This window comes from Thunnus albacares, chromosome 14 (assembly GCF_914725855.1).
Source record: "Thunnus albacares chromosome 14, fThuAlb1.1, whole genome shotgun sequence".
In the NCBI taxonomy this organism is placed as follows: Eukaryota; Metazoa; Chordata; class Actinopteri; order Scombriformes; family Scombridae; genus Thunnus; species Thunnus albacares.
This window is the reverse complement of record NC_058119.1, coordinates 21,904,586-21,923,812: the sequence shown is the minus strand read 5'-3', so window position 1 is coordinate 21,923,812 and position 19,227 is coordinate 21,904,586. Positions and strand designations below refer to the sequence as shown.

Genomic DNA, 19,227 nt, shown 5'->3' with positions numbered 1-19,227 from the left:
AGGAGGGATAGTGATAGAGAGACAGGGTGAGCTCGGAGAGGCAGCTGGACAGCAGGCAGGAAGTTCAGCACCAGATCTGAGACTGAGAGGTTGAAAGTGGAATTGAATTGAATTGCATGAACTAACATTGTATTATTTTGTAGGAAGTCAAAGGAAAAGAGCAGCCATCATAGGGCCAGTGAGTTTGACCCAGAGTGGGTTCAAACCCATGACTGGCTGCACCAAACTGACTTGGGCATGACCTGTGCAGTGTGCACAAAGCATAACAACATGGTTGTTGTATGGGTAAGGCAGCCCAGCAAGACCTATAGGCTGGATTCTGTCATCAGCCACAGGAACTCAACAGTCCACAGGCAGGCGAAACGTTAATGTTAAAAGTTAAAGGATTACTAATAGGCTAATTTGTTGGTAGCACAATCATTGCATTCTCCATTCAATTTTCGACAGGTGAAAATACTTCTGAGGAGCCGACTCAAGGATGACCACCTTGACGTGTGCTGCAGGGTGGCCACTGACGGACCAAAAGGTGACGACATTGACTACCATGGCCTTGTCAGATCCTTTTATCTAGTCAATAAAAGAGGAGGGTGAAATGCTGTAAAGCAGGATGTGACCTCTGCAATTGACTGCCTCACCTCTTCCAAACCCACACCCCTCTCCCTCAACCTCCTTCCCCTCCCCCTCTTCCAATTTTGTAAAAAAAAAAAAAAACCCAAAACAAAACATTTTTTAACCAGTTTTGTTAATTCAAACTTTCATTTACTCAGGCATAATAGACATTTTTATTTATCAAATGGTCAGAAATAACAGGAGAAAACCTATATTCCTGTCAAATAAGTTAACACAGACTCATTGCCTTCATTGCACGCGGACCGATCATGCTTACTGTCGTGCATAGTCACCCCCCAAACGCTCATTCTGAGCCAGTAAAAACCCTGGAAAGGTCAGTGAAACTTCCGGATATAGTCTCTGAAACCAGAGTTGAATGTGCCTAGAACCATCAAAGTATTCTCAGGCTTGTCTCTGATCAATGTAGCCTGCAGATGATAACAAATAACACCTAAGAAAGTCCTGATTAACCTATCCTATATAACCTATCCCAATAGCTTTGCCAAAGAGGTTTGCAAAAGTCTTGGGCCAGGCACACTCAGGATGAATGGTGGCCTCTGTTAGCCTTTGAACAGTCAAAACAGAGCTACCAGCCTTTACGCCACACCCCAAACCAAAGCAGTGACGCAAAGAGGACAGAGCAGCTCTTATTTCCAAAAGTAGCAGTAGTATTTCTAAGGATGGAGGCAGAGAGAAATGTTACTTTTAACTTAGCAATGCTAAACACCCTGAAAAAACACACATCAACATTGAATAACAACCACTGAAGCTTACATAAATTTATAAAAACTGTTTTAACAACTAAAGTAGCCATGTTATTTGTTGGGAAAAAGGTATCAAGTAATTTTGACATTGAATGGCAACAGATGCTCTCTGAGCCTGATTTTCATAAACCAGGATAAAGGGATTCACTTAGCGAGCTTTGAGAAAAGCCACTAAAAGAACAAAGAATTTAGTTCAGCTGGCTGAGGCTCCATATTACAACCCCCCTTAAGAATGCCAAACCAAGGCCACTAAATTAAAAAGAGGCCCAGAGTATATTTGGACTGACCAGCAGAGAAATGAAACCTTCACTGGACTCAATTCTGCAATACAGAAATGACCGAGTAACCGGAAAAAGTTGATATCCCAGTCAGGAAGCAGAAATGGGATAATTGCTAGCATGCAGATTTACGCTCACTTGCTGTTAGAAAATATGACACTGCAATCATCATTTCTGCTGCTATGTAACATTAAAATGCACAGCACATTCACACGGATAAGCACACACACACGTTTACAGCTGTTCAACCTTGATCTCTTTACCATATTCTGAAATCTAAAGTCTAAAGCCTGTCTAGACATTGAACTCCTCCTACACAATCTGCTTCACCAGAACAATCACTGAGACTTTGAACACACACACACACACACTCCTGATATGCAAGCTCAGCCCAAGAGAGATGATACTATAAAATGAAAACCAGTATTATTGAATTTCTTGCCTTGCGCCAATTCACTTTTCTCAACTACTATACAAAAATCGATCTCCTTGAGTTTCCCCATGTGGAAAATGACACACACTCATGCATACACATGCTACTTGGATTACATTTTGTACAAGAGCAAAGGGGCAGAAATGAGCAGTGGAAAAGTAGGGACTGAGTAGAGCAGTGAAGGGAAGGAATGAGGGAGGAGAGGGACAAAGAAAGTCTAAGGAAAGGTCCACAACTGTCTGCCTCTAATGGTTCAAAAAGGTTAATTAATTACTTTTCTCTTCACACCAGAAGATCCTCTGGTGAGTCAGCAAGGGCTCAAATTCAACAAAGTCCTCCCCTTTCCCACTCTGAACTAAATACAGAGCTTTTGTAGACGAGACAACACGTCTATGGACACCAATGGTGTATGCATCACTGCATTACCTTGAGTTAGACATTTATCAATATAAATCCAGCTCATGTTGCTGCATTACTTTTAGGTATTTTCAATAATGCTTCAATGAAGAAAAACACTAACCAATCGCTTTAATGACAGAGAGGGGTTTCTAACTTATTCTGATTTACGATTCCTGGGAAAATTTAATTAAAAAGAGTCTTAAGTGAGATCAATTTATTGAATCACAGAACGCAACCAACCATACAAAGCCTCTACAAGGCTCGTGTCCTTTTTCAAACTGCTGAGTGGTAGAATAAATTGAAAACCTGTTAAGTCCATTAGCCCAAGACCTGAACGGTTCTGTCTCCATCCATATGGCTCTGGAAATCTGAAACCGATAAGCGACAAAACAACCACAGGAAAAGGAGACACAAAAGCACATATCAAAGCCAATTTTCGTCCTCATTACCCCAATAAGAACCGGCTCCTATTGACTTTAGAGCAGAAACTGTGTGTGAGTAGGTACTGTGTGGATCCATAAGACATTGTCACATTTTGTGCTGTTTTTTCTCTCTATACTTCACCACATTTGATTTGTATTGAAAACTGACAAAGGTTAAAGAGTTTGCAGCTTTAGGGGTGTTAAAAACACCTATTTTGGGTGAACAGTGTATGAAATGTAGCTCCTGTTTAGACACTGCCCCTCCAATTTTTGGACAGCATGGCAGAAAAACACCCTCAGATTAAAGCTGACAGGCAGTACTTTAATCTCAAAGTCATTGTTGTTTTTCTACTCTAATGTGCTGGAGTACAGAGCCAAAACAACAAAAATGCGTCACTGTCCCAGTACTTACTGAGTGCACTATATATGTAAACATGATTGACTTTTTGGCTGACAGCGCTGTCAGCAGCCAGGCAGTCGAGGCTATGACCAGGACGCACAACTTATTTATTTAACTGGACAGGTCTGCTTCATACCACCTATGTGTTTGACTGTTTACTTGTCTTTGGCCTACAGACCAAATGATCACAATCTCTTTCTTGGTAAAACATGTTTATCTCACACTTTCTCTCTTACTCAGCAGTCTTTTATCTCAACCAACTTCTGACTATTAAATACACATCCAAACACACAAATACAAAAGCAATAACTGCATCACTTTATAACCTAGACTGCTACTTGTAAATCAAAGATAGTGGGAGATTAAAGGAAATGCAATGCAACAACAAGGGTCTGAACAAAAAAGTGTTTTTGTGACTTTTTACATCATCCATCCCCCAAATTTCTGGTATGAGAAATGAGTCCCATGCATGTACACAATACAACTCATCTTTTTCTAAGAACCACACTATGACACAGCTTGGTTTTTGTCTAAAGTACACAGTGAAATGTCCATTTTAACAAGCAGGTCCATCTCATTACCAACTCACTGAGTGATGTTCAGTGGATGGTTAGTCCCCAAAAGGCCATCAAGGGTACACAGTGAGGACAACAGGGAATAAAAGGGGGTTTTAACCTGTAGGTGGTCTGTGTGAGGCAGAGCTTGCAAACACAAGTGGCTGAACAATAGTGTGACCAGGAGGTCAACAGAGCGAGGCATGGGATGAACAGAGAAGATTACTGAAACACCATGGACGAACAAGTTTCATTGTTGGCTTACATTGTCCTCCTAAAGCTAAAACAACTTAATTAGATTACCTAGTTGTATATGTTAAATGAACACTGTAATTCTTGCCCTGCATTCAGATCTTGAAAACAACACCTGTTTACTCACACCGTGCCATTTTCTTTCATGGAGTTTGTCATCACTGCTGTAATAAAGACTTAAAAGGCCCCAAAAGATACTTATGAAATACTAATAAAAGAGGCAAGGATCATCTTGTTGATCCAACAAGTAATGATTCTCCTTAAATAACTACAACATTTTCAAATAGGGTGAAAACACTTGCTTTGGTCGCCTTTATTTTAAATCAGAAACTGAACCCAAAAAGTACAAACCTTAATCCAAAACAATGATTCAATCCAGTTCATGCGTTTTCAATCCATCATAAAATCTGCTGAGCAGATGTACAAACAAGCCTAAAAACGCAACTCTAAGTAAACAGGAAATTATGCAGATGGACTAGATTAAGTTTACACATCCTTTGTAGATGTACACATCCTTTCAATGGCAAAACATATATAATTTCATATTTTCTACATTGTTTTCTTTTCAACAAGTATTAAACAGTTCAGCATTATATAAACATGGTAGATCCAGATCAGTTAAGATGTAGAGCATGTCCTGTTGCTAAAAGAGTCACTGGGACGCCCTGGGTAATGTCCTTAACCTTTCCCGTCATCTCATCATCCACAGACTCCGCTGGTCACTACTTAACCCGCAGCAGCCACTGACCCAACCACTGACAGATAATTCTGCTAGCTATTTGAGCGGCCTAGTGGAGCTTTAGTGGGCTTATAACGTCTACACAATAGGCTGATTGTTTAAATAAGATGACTTGGGAGTGATTAACAGGATCTTTAGCACCAAGGCAAACCAGATCTAACAAAGCAATTAACAAATCAGTGACACTCTTCACTTGACTTCTGGGCTAAACTATGAAAAAATATGTAACACACAACATAAAAAACCCAACAGATGCATAAAGAATCAAAAAAACAAAAACCTTAATACCTGTTTGGTTATATGCCAACACTGTCAAGTTACAGAGATAATGTGATCCAACTAAAAGCTATACTAGGCCTTTAAATTCATTGTCTCCATTCACACTTCTTTATATAAAAGCTACCACTTGCTTGATAAGAAAGTGCCTTTACACAGCCCCTGAGGATACGGGTCATAGTCCTAAGTCTGAAGTGTGGGAAAGCTGTGTCTCTGTCAGTGCGACTGCTTGGCCATAATAACATTCCTAAACTCACTGCTCTGTCGCAACAGCATGCTGGGTCACGCTCAAGTCCTGGTTATCACAAACACGGTCGAGACACTGCTGCAGAAAAGTAGTGAATCATATGTTTCTCTGGATTGTTTCAATTTGTTAAGCTCACAGATTTCACAACTGACACAGCAATTACACAGTATAGGAAGTGACACTGTGCATTTAAGCAATACTTTATGACAGCAGAGTGAAAAAAAAATGGAAAAAGTTCATTTTAACATTTCAAGTAAAACCAAAGAACAGAACAACTGTGACAGAAATCATATTGGTGATTTGTGTGGGATACCAGCAGAAACCACCACATGTTGTTATTCTTAGCGGACATTTCAAAATGACATGCGAGTAAAGATGAGTGACATGATATGGTCTGATAATGTCAAGATAACGCACAGTCTGAGCGATGAATTTGCCCAAACGCAGAGAAATTAGGACAACGGTGTGAAGCTCGGTAAGACCAGATTTAGCTATTTTCCCAGGATTCCCTGATTCTGTTAGACAGTTCAGGATATCAGGTCATGTTCAGCTTTAGTATATTGTATAGATATATTATGATTGTGTCCAAATCTGCAGTTATTGCTAGCAGCTATTGCTAGCCCCTCTCACATTTGATCTCTCACTTGAGAGAAATTGTGAGCACTGCTGAACAAAAGAAAAAGCACTAATTTGCACTCAGTCATACAGACAGAGAAGGATAATAGACTAGAATTACATAGACTATCTGGCACCAGGCTCAAATATGGGCTGCAAACCTTTGTCCAAGTTGTGTGACATGGGCAAATCAACAGCGTAGTGTGCTATATGCATGTACTGCAAAGGGAAATAATTGTGCTCACTACATCCTGGACTATCTCTGAAAGCGGCCTCGCCAATTGTATATCAATGCATACATATCAATACCCCCCTTCCCATCTTTAACACCCCCACATTTCCTCCTCCATTTTTTTTTCTACAGCCCGTTAGATTAATAGGAAACTCATCTAATGATTAAACGTGGTGAGAAAGCAAATTGACAAGTCTGAGGCCTGATTATCTGATAGCGTGCTACGCAATAAACACAACACTGCTGAACATGAGATAAGACTTGACTACATCTGACTCGGCATGCTTCTATCAAGTACACATCTCTCTGACCTAAAGTTTCCAAGTCTGTCTCATAGGCAAGAATGTAATGCTGTGAGCTGCATTGTGTGGTTTGGGGTGCTTTCAGGGACACCGGAGACAAACTGAATATAAAATAAGGCTGATATGTCAGGCTCATTATCATAATTTGGAGGGAAAAATGCCCAAGAAGCTAATTTTGGAGGAAAAAAGAGAAAAGTAGAAGAAGCAAAAAAAAAAAGAAAAACAAATACTGATAAGAGTATGGGGGAGAGGCAGAACCACATCAGTGGCTGCATGTCTGCCACTGGTCTCTGTGTTTCACATTTTTGATGCCTCTGTATATTTACTGGATGCTCTCTGACATCTGGACTGGAGTCATGGTCCCACATCACATGCGGTCAAACACATACACATCTGCAAATATATCTATGTTAATACTGCCAAGTCTTTATGTGATATGTGTTAGTGTGGAGTCACTTCTGTATGTATGCAAGTGAAAACACTGCTGTCTGATTGTATTTTTCCACTTTAACCTACGGGGTTAAAGTGGAATGAAGACCACCTCAACTCAGGCACAGGAGAACAAGTACATCTTAACTTGGCGCTTAGCTTCTTCCCAAACCACAAGTTATTCATTTGTTGACACAAGTTATTCACAAGTTACCCACAGTAGAGCCACTTTCTCCTACATACGAGAACTGCATAAAATCTTCATCTCAAAATGGACACTGTTGGATAATCTCAACTTTTGCAGCAAGAAGGGGAACAAGATATCTGACTTTGCAGCTTGTTAAGGAAATCTTACCTGGTAGTAGGCTTTAATCTGCCTGATGAGAATTGAAAGGTTCTGTATGCGCAGTGTGGGATCATTGTTCACTTTCTTATTGGTCCTCTGCACTGTGGCCTTGGGATTTCTGTAGAAAAATAAACATGATAGCGTCAAATAATAAACCATATCATGAAAAGTCTGACACTGTTGTTCACCAAAGATATAAATCACAAAAGAACTATTTTACAACGTGAAATCAGGAAGATGAAGACCAGTGAAATGTATGTGCCTGTTTTAGTTTGACACCATGTTGCTCTGTTAGCAGCACAGTGACAATGGACCCTTGTTTGAGTAGGGTCAGTGCCATAACCATGTTAAAGAAGCCACAGTCACATTAGCAGACAGAGCACATTAAAAAGGCTGCCCCCATAAATCTGATGGCACCAGTGTTTCAGACACAGTGTTTTGTCCAGCCTTCAAATCAGATTCTTTGGTGAGTTAAATCCTATCTTTGTGAGGCATTTAAATCCTTAAATCCACACACTAGATTGTCACAGATGTGTATTTCTACCAGAGACCTACTGTATAGATAAAGGGGGGATTGAGGATTGAGGGGACTGAGCAGGATTCATGTTTGATATGACACTGATTTCATTAGTAAAGTTAGAGGAATTATCATTCATCAGAGCTCCAACACACAGTGGTGGATTTCAGTAATTCTGTGACCTTTAACCGTGTTCCCCATTTCCTCCCATCTGTCTGAATCAAAGAGAAGAGGTGTCTTCTTAGCGCTTGCAGAATGGAGAGGCTGTGTGTTTATTTGAGCGAGAGTCGCCCAAGGGACTTTAAAAAGGAGCATGCATGACGACTGATGTTATCACGGGTGTCAACATGTTTTAGTGAGCCTCAGACATTCCACAAACTCACTCTATCTCCTCACCGCTGTTATCTAAACCAATCCTTACTACAATTCGCATATCTATGGAAATTACCTTTAGAATACCGAACCGCATTTGATCTCAAACCTCTTTTCAAACCATATTTACTGACAAGATAATTGTTGTTACTGCCCGATACAAAAAACAAGAGTTTTCTGAGAATTTCTGTCTCTTTGGAGACATGTCAACTATCTGTCAGTCACATGGTCAGTAGTAGGCAGCCATCCATGTGCTTATTACCTAATTGCTTTCTCATGTTTTAACTGTGGTGAAGTTAACATAGCATGACCTCTTAACTCCTTCCTTTGACAGCATGAGTAGTATTCATTGAAAGTAGAGCTGCAACAATTAGTCAATGAATTGATCATCAGATCAACTGAATAATTTTTAAACCAAAAATGCTAAATTTTTGCTGGTTGTAACTTCTTGAATGTGAGGTTTTGATGTCATACATGACAGTAAATTGAATATGTTTTGGTTTTGGACTGTTGAGGACATCACCATGAACTGTAAGAAATTATAACTGGCATTTTTCACCATTTTCTGACATTTTATAGACCAAACATCAATCCATCGTGAAAATAATCGTTAGTTGCAGCCCTAATTAAAAGCTTGTTGAATGTCATTTTTTGTAAATTTGACAAGCTAAAGGTTAATGAGCTAAAGACATGTTGCATTAATGTGATATCATCTGACCCCCAAAGGGAAATTATATTTCACAGACTCCCTACTTCACAGATCCGAGGTGTTGACAAAACAGCAACACTAGAGCTGATGTGGATTCCCCATGTAGTAGAGGGGCCACTTGCTGTCATAATTTGCAGGTTTCAAATATTTGTAAAATGCAGTGGGTTTTTGTCATTCACACTTCTTCCAAACCGACATAACTCCTTGTTGACTCTTATATAACATGGTTATTCTAGACTGGATCTTGATGGCAGCTCCACAGTAAAAAAAAATAACACTCTTGATGAACAATGCATAAATAATTTTTACAGAATGGAAACTGTCTTTTATACATGCTATGGTAAATTTATTTGTAAAAACAATTCGTAATGTATTTCAGACCTTACCATACATCAACCCCAAGGAAAAATAATAAAAATCCTCCCAGCCTCCCAAAAAACATTATCCCTGCAATTAATTTATGATACATTTGCCATGGGACTGTCTAGGAAAACAACACTAATCATGTGGTTGAGACTCCAGTCTTACATCAACACTGTTAGAGAGCAGCTCTATTTTTCACAATATGTACTTAAGACTTCAAAGCATGTACATCCCATGACCTATATATGGGGGGTCAACATCCACTTAGTATGGGGGAGGAGAGTCCTGCCTGCTTGTGAATATATGCATGCTTGTAGTGTGCAGCACATGTTTAGTCATGCATGTTTGCATCTGTGCTCTCGTGCTTCAGAATTGCACCGCCATGTCTGTAATAAAGGTTAATCCTGAAATACCACAAACACAGTGTATAATAAAGATTTTCTTATGTGTATTATTTGCTTTGCTGTGTTTGAGAGGGGAGGTTGACGGTGAAGGATTCTTTGACTTCCTCAAGGACATTAAGCTTGGTGGATGCTTGCAGTCACAGGGGTGGGGGGTGGCATCTTCCTCATCACTATACCATGCTGCTGCTGTGTTTCTATTAAGGCTAATTATACCTACAACAGTTCCACAAAAACTATTAGAACCCAACTATGAATTTACTCTTAACTTATGTGTTGATGACAAAAAAAACAATAAAAAACAGTTCTGCCAAGCATCTCCTGGAAAGGTGTTTTTATCTTAACATATGCTAATTATAGTGTGTATTTATTGCTATAGCACCCTAAATACAACTTTTAATAAAAAGGCACAATACTTGTTATGTCACACAGAGAAGAAGAGCAGAATTTCTGGTTCCAAATGAAAAAGCCTTGTCTTTCAAGTCAAATGGCTGCAGTGTGGATGTGTTAATTAGTCTTCTGATCAGCCTCCGCCCTGATACACACACACACACACACACACACACTCATGCTAATCAGAAGGACACAGGGTTCTTTTTAATACTGGTCTAAATGAACAGTCATGTGACCTCCCCGTCTCCCCCCGCCACACACACATGCAGCCCTTTCAAGGTCCATAGTAGGAGGTCTATTTAACCCCTTAATTAAAAAGCACAGTGGAGGCTGTAATCCTGTCAGGGCGAGGAGGGTGATGCGGCAAATGAGTTGTGAGAGAGAAAGAGACTGAAAAAGACAGATAGACAGCAGGGAAAGGGTTTCCCATTCACACATTCCTTCACCACCAGTGAGGCAGCCAAGAACATGGCGGCCACAGCAACAAGACCATAGCAACGGCACACAATCCACCCCTCGTTTCTTTGGCTCCCTCTCTGATGCCACACATAAGCACGCGACAGCCCGACCACCCCCTCCCTTCCCCCTTGGGGATCAGCAAGTGAATAAATACAAGGACTTAGAACCCTAATGGGGGTCAAATATCCCAGATATTACCTCCCTCCGTGTTCCTGCTGATACAGTAAACCTGAGACTTTAAATAGACAAATAGATTAGGGATAGACAGCCAGAAGGCCAGCTGAACAGCCAGCAAGACAGACAACTAGTCAGCAAGTCAGCCAGACGGCCAATCAATAAGCCGGACTATCGGTGCTGTCGATAGGCAGAGAGTAGAGCCTGGGGACACTGGGCTTTCTCCTCTCATCTCCTGGCTTTGATTGGCTGGGTAGGTTAGGGAGTAGTGTTAACCTATATATGACAGGCTACATTACAGTCAGCATGGGCAGCCAGGCACATGCCATACACACACACACAGAAAGCAGTGTAAATGCACACACACAAAGAAAAAAATGCAGGCTACATTTGGCCACGTGTTTGGGATAGAGCCTATGAGCTGTACAGTCCAAACATAGCACAGGAGTGTGTGTTTGTGTCTAATGTGTATTTGAGAGGGACACACACACACACACACACACACACACACACACTGGGATAGCCAACAGCAAAGAGGAATCTGGGGGATGAGCTGATTAGCAGCCATGCTAAGGATAACAGTTCAGTTCAGGATAATTCATTGGGTATGTTTCTGTAATGCCCACATCCACTCATAACACACTGGAACATGCAATCAAGATTGACAAAATGTGAAAATTTTGACCAGTGTGTCCACAATACAGCATCAAACTCCTTTACCCAGATCAAAGTAATAAACCATTAACTTGCCTTGTAGAAACACAACTTACCCAATAATGAATAAAATTGACATTTTTTTGTTTGGGAAGTTTCCTACTGACTTGTAGGCTGTGTGGAAGCTGACAAGCCAATAGGAAATAATACTGGGAAAATGTACTCATATATGTAAATAGATCTATGGGATATTTATGTTGGATTTCACAGAATAAAAACATATTACTCTGTGAAAAACAGTGACTACATGTCAGTAGTACGTATGACATAGTTCAAGGGTAATCTGGCTCTGAAAATCAAATCATGCGTACTCCAAGTACAACCTCATTGCAATCAAGATAACCGTGTTTAAGTGTTTACACGACAGTAGCAATAATTGGAATTTTCCCTTAATCTTGTTATAATCCAAATACTGGAGTTCATGTAAACACACTGACCGCCTTTCCAAGTGGAAGCTTTTAAGTACAATAAGCACAAACAAGCAAGCTAACCACTGCTTTTACAAATGCAGTTCATCTCAAACTAGTAACAACTGAATTAAGTTGGTAAAATTCATATTCTCAACCAATCTTAGCATATAATATACAAATATACCATGTAAGTATCAGTATCAGTTTGTACTGCTAAGATATTTGAAAATAACTGCATCCTCTTCTCTCATTCCAGACCCTTTTCCCATGGGAACTGTAGTATACAAACAGACCAGTGAGGATCTGACTATTTGTATGTGGTTCTCAGCACCCCATTTCCTTGTCTTGGATTTTCATGGACTCATTTCTCTCTCGTCTTTGTCTTTCTGTTTCCACTGGGCCTCTTCCCATTCCTCTCCTCTGCCATTGTATCCATAGGTACTGCAGCTAAACTCACTGCTGCCAAGCTGGATGCCATTAGATGTATTACTTTTTACTGGACAAGCACTTAAGACCATAAAGCATTGAAACAAAATTCAATGGCTCAAAAAACAAGGCAAAATGTCATGTATTATAATGGCTCTCAAAGTAAATCCTGGATGGTCTACAATTCCTTCAATATGTCAACATATTCATGCCATAAACTCTGCTCTGAGTTTCTCCTCTTCACAGAAATACTGTACTTGGTCACTGATTAATTCTGCTTTGCTGTTAATTCTCTATGTTAAGCTGCTATTAATGAAACTCAATACTTCCTGCAGATGTTTCACAGCAAAGGTCTTCCAGGGAACAGAAGGGATTCTGCCCCCTGAGCCGCTGAAGGGCCTGTAACATGAAACGAACCAAGGAAGTGTTGAGTTTGCATTAAACAGCAAATGAGCACAGCAGCAAATTAACACAGGAAAAAGGAACAGATGAGACAAAAGTCAAATATAACGCAGGGGAAATGGGAAACTGAAAATAAACATCTGTCTCTAACAATATATCAGTCTCAAATAAAGACCCAGTTCTCTCTTTAGTTGAGGTAAATAATATTTAAGAATTTACAGTATTCATCTCCATTTGACATACCCTTACATAAATGGTACAAGTATCATTACATCCGAAAACAAAATGTTCAGTTGTTGTGGGCAGTGCGTACACAAATGAAATGCAGCACAATTGACCAGTTAAATAGTATCTATGCTATCTGCTGACACAAGCTGGCGCAGCCCAGAAATTCCAACTAATCTCAAGAATCCATTACCTTAAATGTCGACCACTGTATAAATCACTGGTATTAAAGATCGATTTTGCTGTGAAACGAATGGCAAACCTGTGTCTAAAGTACTAAAATGGTCCCTGTGGGGTTTAAAGTGTCCTTGGTTCTGGGGTCTTGTGTGCCTCACATTAACACAGGCTTGTTAAAGTTTTGTCCTCTCAAGGTCACAGCTGCTGTTTCCTGTCTAACTTGATACACACCCCCAGACAGAATCAGAGAGGATGGCATGACACAAAGATGATTATGAGAGTGGCCAGATTTATGTCCGATTCTACACTTTGATGCAGAGGGCTGTGGACACCACAATCAGGCAGTAGCAGTGGGGGAACTGAACAGACTGACAATCCCAGCAGCAGATCTGCCTGCTTCTTTTCTCTAGTCCAGCTGGAATCTCAACTATGTCTGCTGTAACTAGCCCAGGAGAACGCCAACAAAGGCTTCAACGTGCTGCTCAAAGAAAACAGAGAAGAGAAAGGGGAGGTAGGGCAGGAGAGGTGAGGCATGGACAGAGCAGGAGACACAGAAGTGAAGAAGAGAGAGAGAAAAACCAGCAGGAGGGACGGGAGAAAGATGGAAAGAGCAAGAGGTAACAGTAGGTGTTGAGACATGATTAAATAAGAGGGATGACAGACTGAAAAGAACTGAGAAGTATAGAACAAATGAGGGATGACACAAAAACCAGGTGAGAAAAGAGAAGTAGGCTTAGGATGTCAGATGAATAAGACAAAGAAGGAGGAGAGCAAAGGACCATTTAATTTAAATTGGCATTTTAAAAATATTTTCTGAACTCCATATACTACGATCATCTGTGTCTTATACTTGATTAGGTCAAACAGGACCCATTAACATGAATTTCGTTCCTCAAGGATGCTGCATGCAAATAGGTCTTAATTAGGGCTGCAACTAATGATTTTCATTATTGATTAATCTGGCAATTATTTTCAACTAATCGATAAGCTATTTTGTCTTTAATATGTCAGAAAATAGTGAAAACTGCCTATTATAATTTCCCAGAGTCCAAGTTGACGTCTTCATATGCATTGTTTTATTCAACTAACAGTCCAAAACTCAAAGATACTCAGTTTATTATCATGTTTGACAAAGAAAAGCACTGAATAATCACATATGAGAAACTGAAACCAGCTTAATGTTTGGCAATTTCATGCATAATAAAATTACTAAAACAATAATTCAATTATCAAAATAGTTTTTTGATCAATCACTGTAGCTCTAGTCTTAAATTTTCTCATTTCTACATTGCTGCCTCCATTTCTGTTATAACTTAAGCCTCACAAACAGCCAAGAGTCCTCATTCAAAAACAGCAGAGAAAGATGGATGTCATGTTGAGATAAACAACCAGGGAAGAGCTGACTCATATGTCTCTTTGCATGCAGCCTTTCCTAGATTCTGTCTGTAACAATAAAATGTTGCCAGATGGTTGTCTAACCTCAAAATATTCTACTAGAGCAACAAAGCCATAAAAAAGCATAGCATATACATAATGTAGCCACCATATGTTAGCATAACTATTACCAGATAATCAAGTGATGCATCTGACAGTCTACAGTAGAATAAGTAAGAATAAATAATCTTCAACAGAAGACCACATGAGTCCACACAGATGTCATTCATTGTTGCCCCCTCTCCAAACTAAAACTCTTCTACAAAGCTCATTGGTCAAGTTCTGAGTGTGTTTGTGTATGCATGAGGTGTCGAAAAGCTAATGCTGTTATGAAAGGAAGTGATGACAGGCGTAGTGAGGACTATATTCTGCGTATGCGAGCCTGCACATTGGATTTACTGTAATGCAGCCTTGAGAGAAAATAGGGCTGTGCAGGGTTTCAAATCTGCATTCAGCATTAATAGATCCATATTCAGTGACTCATAGGTTTACTATGATAGACAACCACTGGCAAGGAAGAACTATGCAGATAAAAATGCTGGAAGGAGATGGCTGCCTTCACGTTATTTATACTCTCATCCCCATGAGTGCAGCCATTCAGACAGATTTACAGGACAGACATGCATGGATCTGTCTGAATATTCAAGCCAAAAGAAATATCAACCTGAGGAACATGCCGAACAGCATTCTTTTCATAATCCACACCTTTTACCTCTCTACGCACAAAAAAAAGAAAAAAAAAATCATTTATTCGACTAACTTTCAGGGTTAAAGTTGGGTCACACAATTATGCAATGCAAGACATTCTTAAAAAAGACGACATAACCCGCTGCACCAGTCAACACAACAAATGTGTGACTGATTTGCAAGACTGATCAACTATGACACATTAAATCTCCTTTTTTTATTGCTGCAAGTGTCTATCTCAATCACATAACTTCGTCCCAACAGCCGGTAGAGGACAGACAGACTGGTTGACCAAAAAGGCCGATGAGCCAGCACGGGTCTACAAAATTGGCAGGAAAGCAGGGAATTCAACTGGACAGTTGTCACTCTGGCAAAAATTTAATTGGCCGCCACTTGCTGAGCGGGAAAACTAATTGGTTTGACAGCACTGAGGAGGCAATCTAATTGGCTAGGTAATGTCAGTCACAAGAGGGCAGTGGGGGGAGGGGACATGGTGCCATCTGGGTGTCAGCAAACCGTTAGATAATCCCGAGGTCCCTCTACACTTCTCTCCCATGCTGTCCCAATGACAACTGCTGCCAACCTGTCTGCCATGTCTCTTGCTTAGCGCGAGACAGACACTCACAAAGCAACACTACAGATTATACAACAGCTGAAATCGCCAGTTAAAATGTTGAAAGCACAAGTTTCATAGAAATACGTAAGTAAGTAGTCACGAGATAATAAGAGTAAAATATTTTAACGTTTATTAATGTGTGTGTATCTTTAAAGTTTTAGCATCCATCATGGGAGGTAAGTGTGTTTCTTGGCTGCCAAAAACATTTTCTGTGTTATCAACAGTGTAGTAAACTCCAGCGGGGTTTTTTTTTTTGTGTGTAAACAGCAGCTACTAGCTGGAGGCGAGCACCAGCGGAGCCCTTTTTAGCATGACTGGATCAATCGCAAGCAGCGCAATGCCAGCTAACACTCACTATATTTAAAGCTGTCAGAACAGAGGGGGTGAGGAGGAAACAAAATGTGTAAGCGAGAGTGTGTGTGTGTGTGTGTTGGAATGAATGCAATCCCTGTTAATTATCGCCTGCAGTTTTTCAAAGAAGTCTGGAAACTCACCTGTGGTTTCTAAGTTACTTTTAATGAGAGAAAAAGACAAACAGAAAGATGGAGACAGGGAAGGAGGGGTTACCAAAACACCCGAGCAGTCATTCCAGTCAACATAAATGTGAACAAACCATCATGTACCGTGTTTCAACGACATTTCTCTCTTAACACTGAATTATCCCATGTTAAGTAAAAAAAAAAAAAAAAAAACACTGCACATGAATAGGACGAGGAAAAAAAAGATATGTCTTTGATGAGTGCCATCAACCTAAAAACGCCCTGCAGCTGCTGCAAAGTTTAGACGCATGAGCTGTAAATATGCACTTTTGCTTGTGATACAGCCTATTTCAGTTCACTGAGTCTACTGGAGGTGACCACATAATGCTAGTAAAGTGGGAGAGGCAGACAAAGAGCAGACTCACCAACACAACATCTGATCATTACTGTAGGCCTTCTGTGTGGGAGGGTGACTGGTCAAGACGACTACCAACAGCTGCCGGACTCCAAAACCAAATGCAGGCGCTCACACTCACACGCAAAAAAACACCCACAGATACATACTCCCACACAGACACAGAAGTCCTGAATGTAAGGGCGCACACACACATACACACACACATACATACATAAACACAGGGAGCTGGCTGTGACTGGCAATCCCCGACATCCTGTCAGGCGATCACTAAGCCAGTCACAGTTCATTTCAGCTCAACGCTGGCTGTTCTCTACAGCAGCACTCAACCAACCACAGAAAATTCCCGTCCAGCTCATTCTATTTATTTGCAGACAGAAATCCTACTGAGGACCTGACATACATCTCAGAGGAGCTGTGGCGTTGTCATGTGGTTCGGGAAACCAGGGCTTGAACTTGAATTTGGCGTGACACCCTCTTGCTCTTTCCTTTTCCTGTCATGTTAAAGGGTTTTTACCATTTTGGTGAATTCTTTGCTGTCTCACTCACTCCTCCAACCCTCCCCCCATATATCCTTCCGGTTGCTCTCCATTATACAATGTCCCATATGGGAAATTACTCTAAAAATACTGCTGAATAGTTCACCATTTTGAAGAGGCTGGATGTGGAGGAGGAAAGATGCCCTGATCTAACTGAACTTGTGATGGACTCCCTAAACACCTTTCTGTTCTGAAGGATACCTGTTAGTGTGTAGACGGAGCCTGGAGGAGGAGAAGTAGGTGGGACAACAAACAAGGGAAAGAGAGGTGAAAACTGAAGGTAGGCGGTTTAGCAGAGTGATACAGCTGAGCAGCAGGAGGTCGAGGACAGTGGAAGAGGACAGGAAAAACGAGACACCATCCAGAGACAGGAAATAGCCAGTTTGGTTTAATCAGCTCCTCGTGCTACACAGCTACAGCTTATCCCTTCTAAAAACAATTCACACTGGATGCTAAAGAAAACTGTACAGATATAGATACAGAGAGAGACTTGTGCAAAAGACCAACTTCGCCTTAAGCATACAATCCTACTAATCTGACCTACAGATATAAGAGATACTGAAGCGAGGTGATACGATAAGTTGTCCAATGAAACTGCAACACAATATAATCTCTTAGTAAGAGGAAATCAGTTCCACCGGGAGCAGGCTCAGTTGACCAATCCTTCGATAGGCAAACACGAGGAGTAAATGCTGACAGTGTGGAGTTTGGCATTAACGGAAAAATATGAAAAACTGGCCTGCATGCGGGAAGTAGCAGTCTGGAGCGCAGACAAAGGAATGGAAAGCTGTCCTGTATCATGCTACATATACACACAAACACACATTAGGAGGTGACAGAGTAGACAGAATTGACAACTAATACAGCAGCATACTCCAGCATCCTCCCCTTTCTCTCCATCAAGAGATCTGCCAAAACATCTAATTAAAAACAGACAAACGTGTGTCCGTGCTGGCCTGCTACATTAGCTGCCGTATTCTGCAATGCTACTACCTGCGTTTCTCCAGGCTTAAGGCTTCTATTTCTAGTTTAATCTACAGCACAGCAGGAAACGTGAGCTCTGCAGCTTCCAGGGGCGGGGTGTCTTCCAGTCCTCTGCAGATGACAGTGTAGGGTGACTGAAAAAAAACAGAGCTACTGGAGGTTTTGGAGCTGCTTGCTGCCCTCCTTGTACCCTGGATACTTGCAGATAACCAGCGCAGCTCCAAGGGATCCTAACAATAACTGTCTGCAAAGACTTCTGACTGTGTGACCCATTATTACCCCCAATACAAGATCCCATTGTGTGTAGCCTACATTCACTTCAGCAGACAATTTCAAGTGCTGGACAGAGGTTCAGGTTCTTGAAGGATTGCTTAATTTGCTCATGAGTGGATGACCCCTTTAAAAGCCCCAGGGTGGGTATCATTTGCGAGCCCTCCTCCACACCACTAGTCCCAGTACATTGAGCAAACAGATTGCACATGTATCCATTTAAGTGTTGAAAGTGGCACCATGGCTGCCAATGCAGAAGATAGATGGATTGCTCTGGAAAATTTCTCAATCTGTGTCAAGTTACTTACATCTCAAGCATGATCTCGTTCAGGTAAATCCCATCCACTAATTCAATATATTCCGATAATGTGGTGCCATCGGTCACAGTCGGCTGCCCGACTGTCTTTACCTGGAAATAAATGGGACAATGCAAATAGGTGTTAAGATAATCAATAAACGTTTAAAAGAAATGCTTACAAAGGGCAGAGGTGTTTAATTAGTGAGCTTAAGACGCATTTGAATAGTTAATTAGGGGAGCTTACCCAGCAGACCAGAGGCGTGAGCATAAACTGCTCCAGTAAAGGGGTGAAAACCTCGCTTTCCATATTTTCCAGAGCAACTGGCGCCGTTTATTTCAGCAAATATGGAGAAGAAAAATGTGCACTCCTTGGGAGAAATACAGTATGGCGTTTTGTTTAGACTCCACTCATGTGGTTGATTCAATTAAATCGACGCTCATTTTGGCTAACGGCCGCTGAAAAACG

At 40.8% G+C, this 19,227-nt stretch overlaps 1 protein-coding gene across 5 annotated transcripts in view; it reads right to left on the bottom strand.

The window, feature by feature from the left end:
- Positions 1 to 19,115, bottom strand: part of LOC122997510 (girdin-like) — a 74,297-nt gene extending 55,182 nt beyond the window's left edge. For all 5 annotated transcript variants that reach the window (XM_044373685.1, XM_044373688.1, XM_044373690.1 and 2 more), the window contains exons 1-3: positions 19,006 to 19,115; positions 18,772 to 18,872; positions 7,307 to 7,415 (exon numbers count right to left, since the gene is read on the bottom strand). In XM_044373685.1, coding sequence (XP_044229620.1) covers positions 7,307 to 7,415; positions 18,772 to 18,872; positions 19,006 to 19,068 — 273 coding nt within the window. In that variant the 5' untranslated portion in view covers positions 19,069 to 19,115. The remainder of the gene's footprint in view (positions 1 to 7,306; positions 7,416 to 18,771; positions 18,873 to 19,005) is intronic.
- Between the last annotated feature and the right edge of the window lie 112 nt (positions 19,116 to 19,227).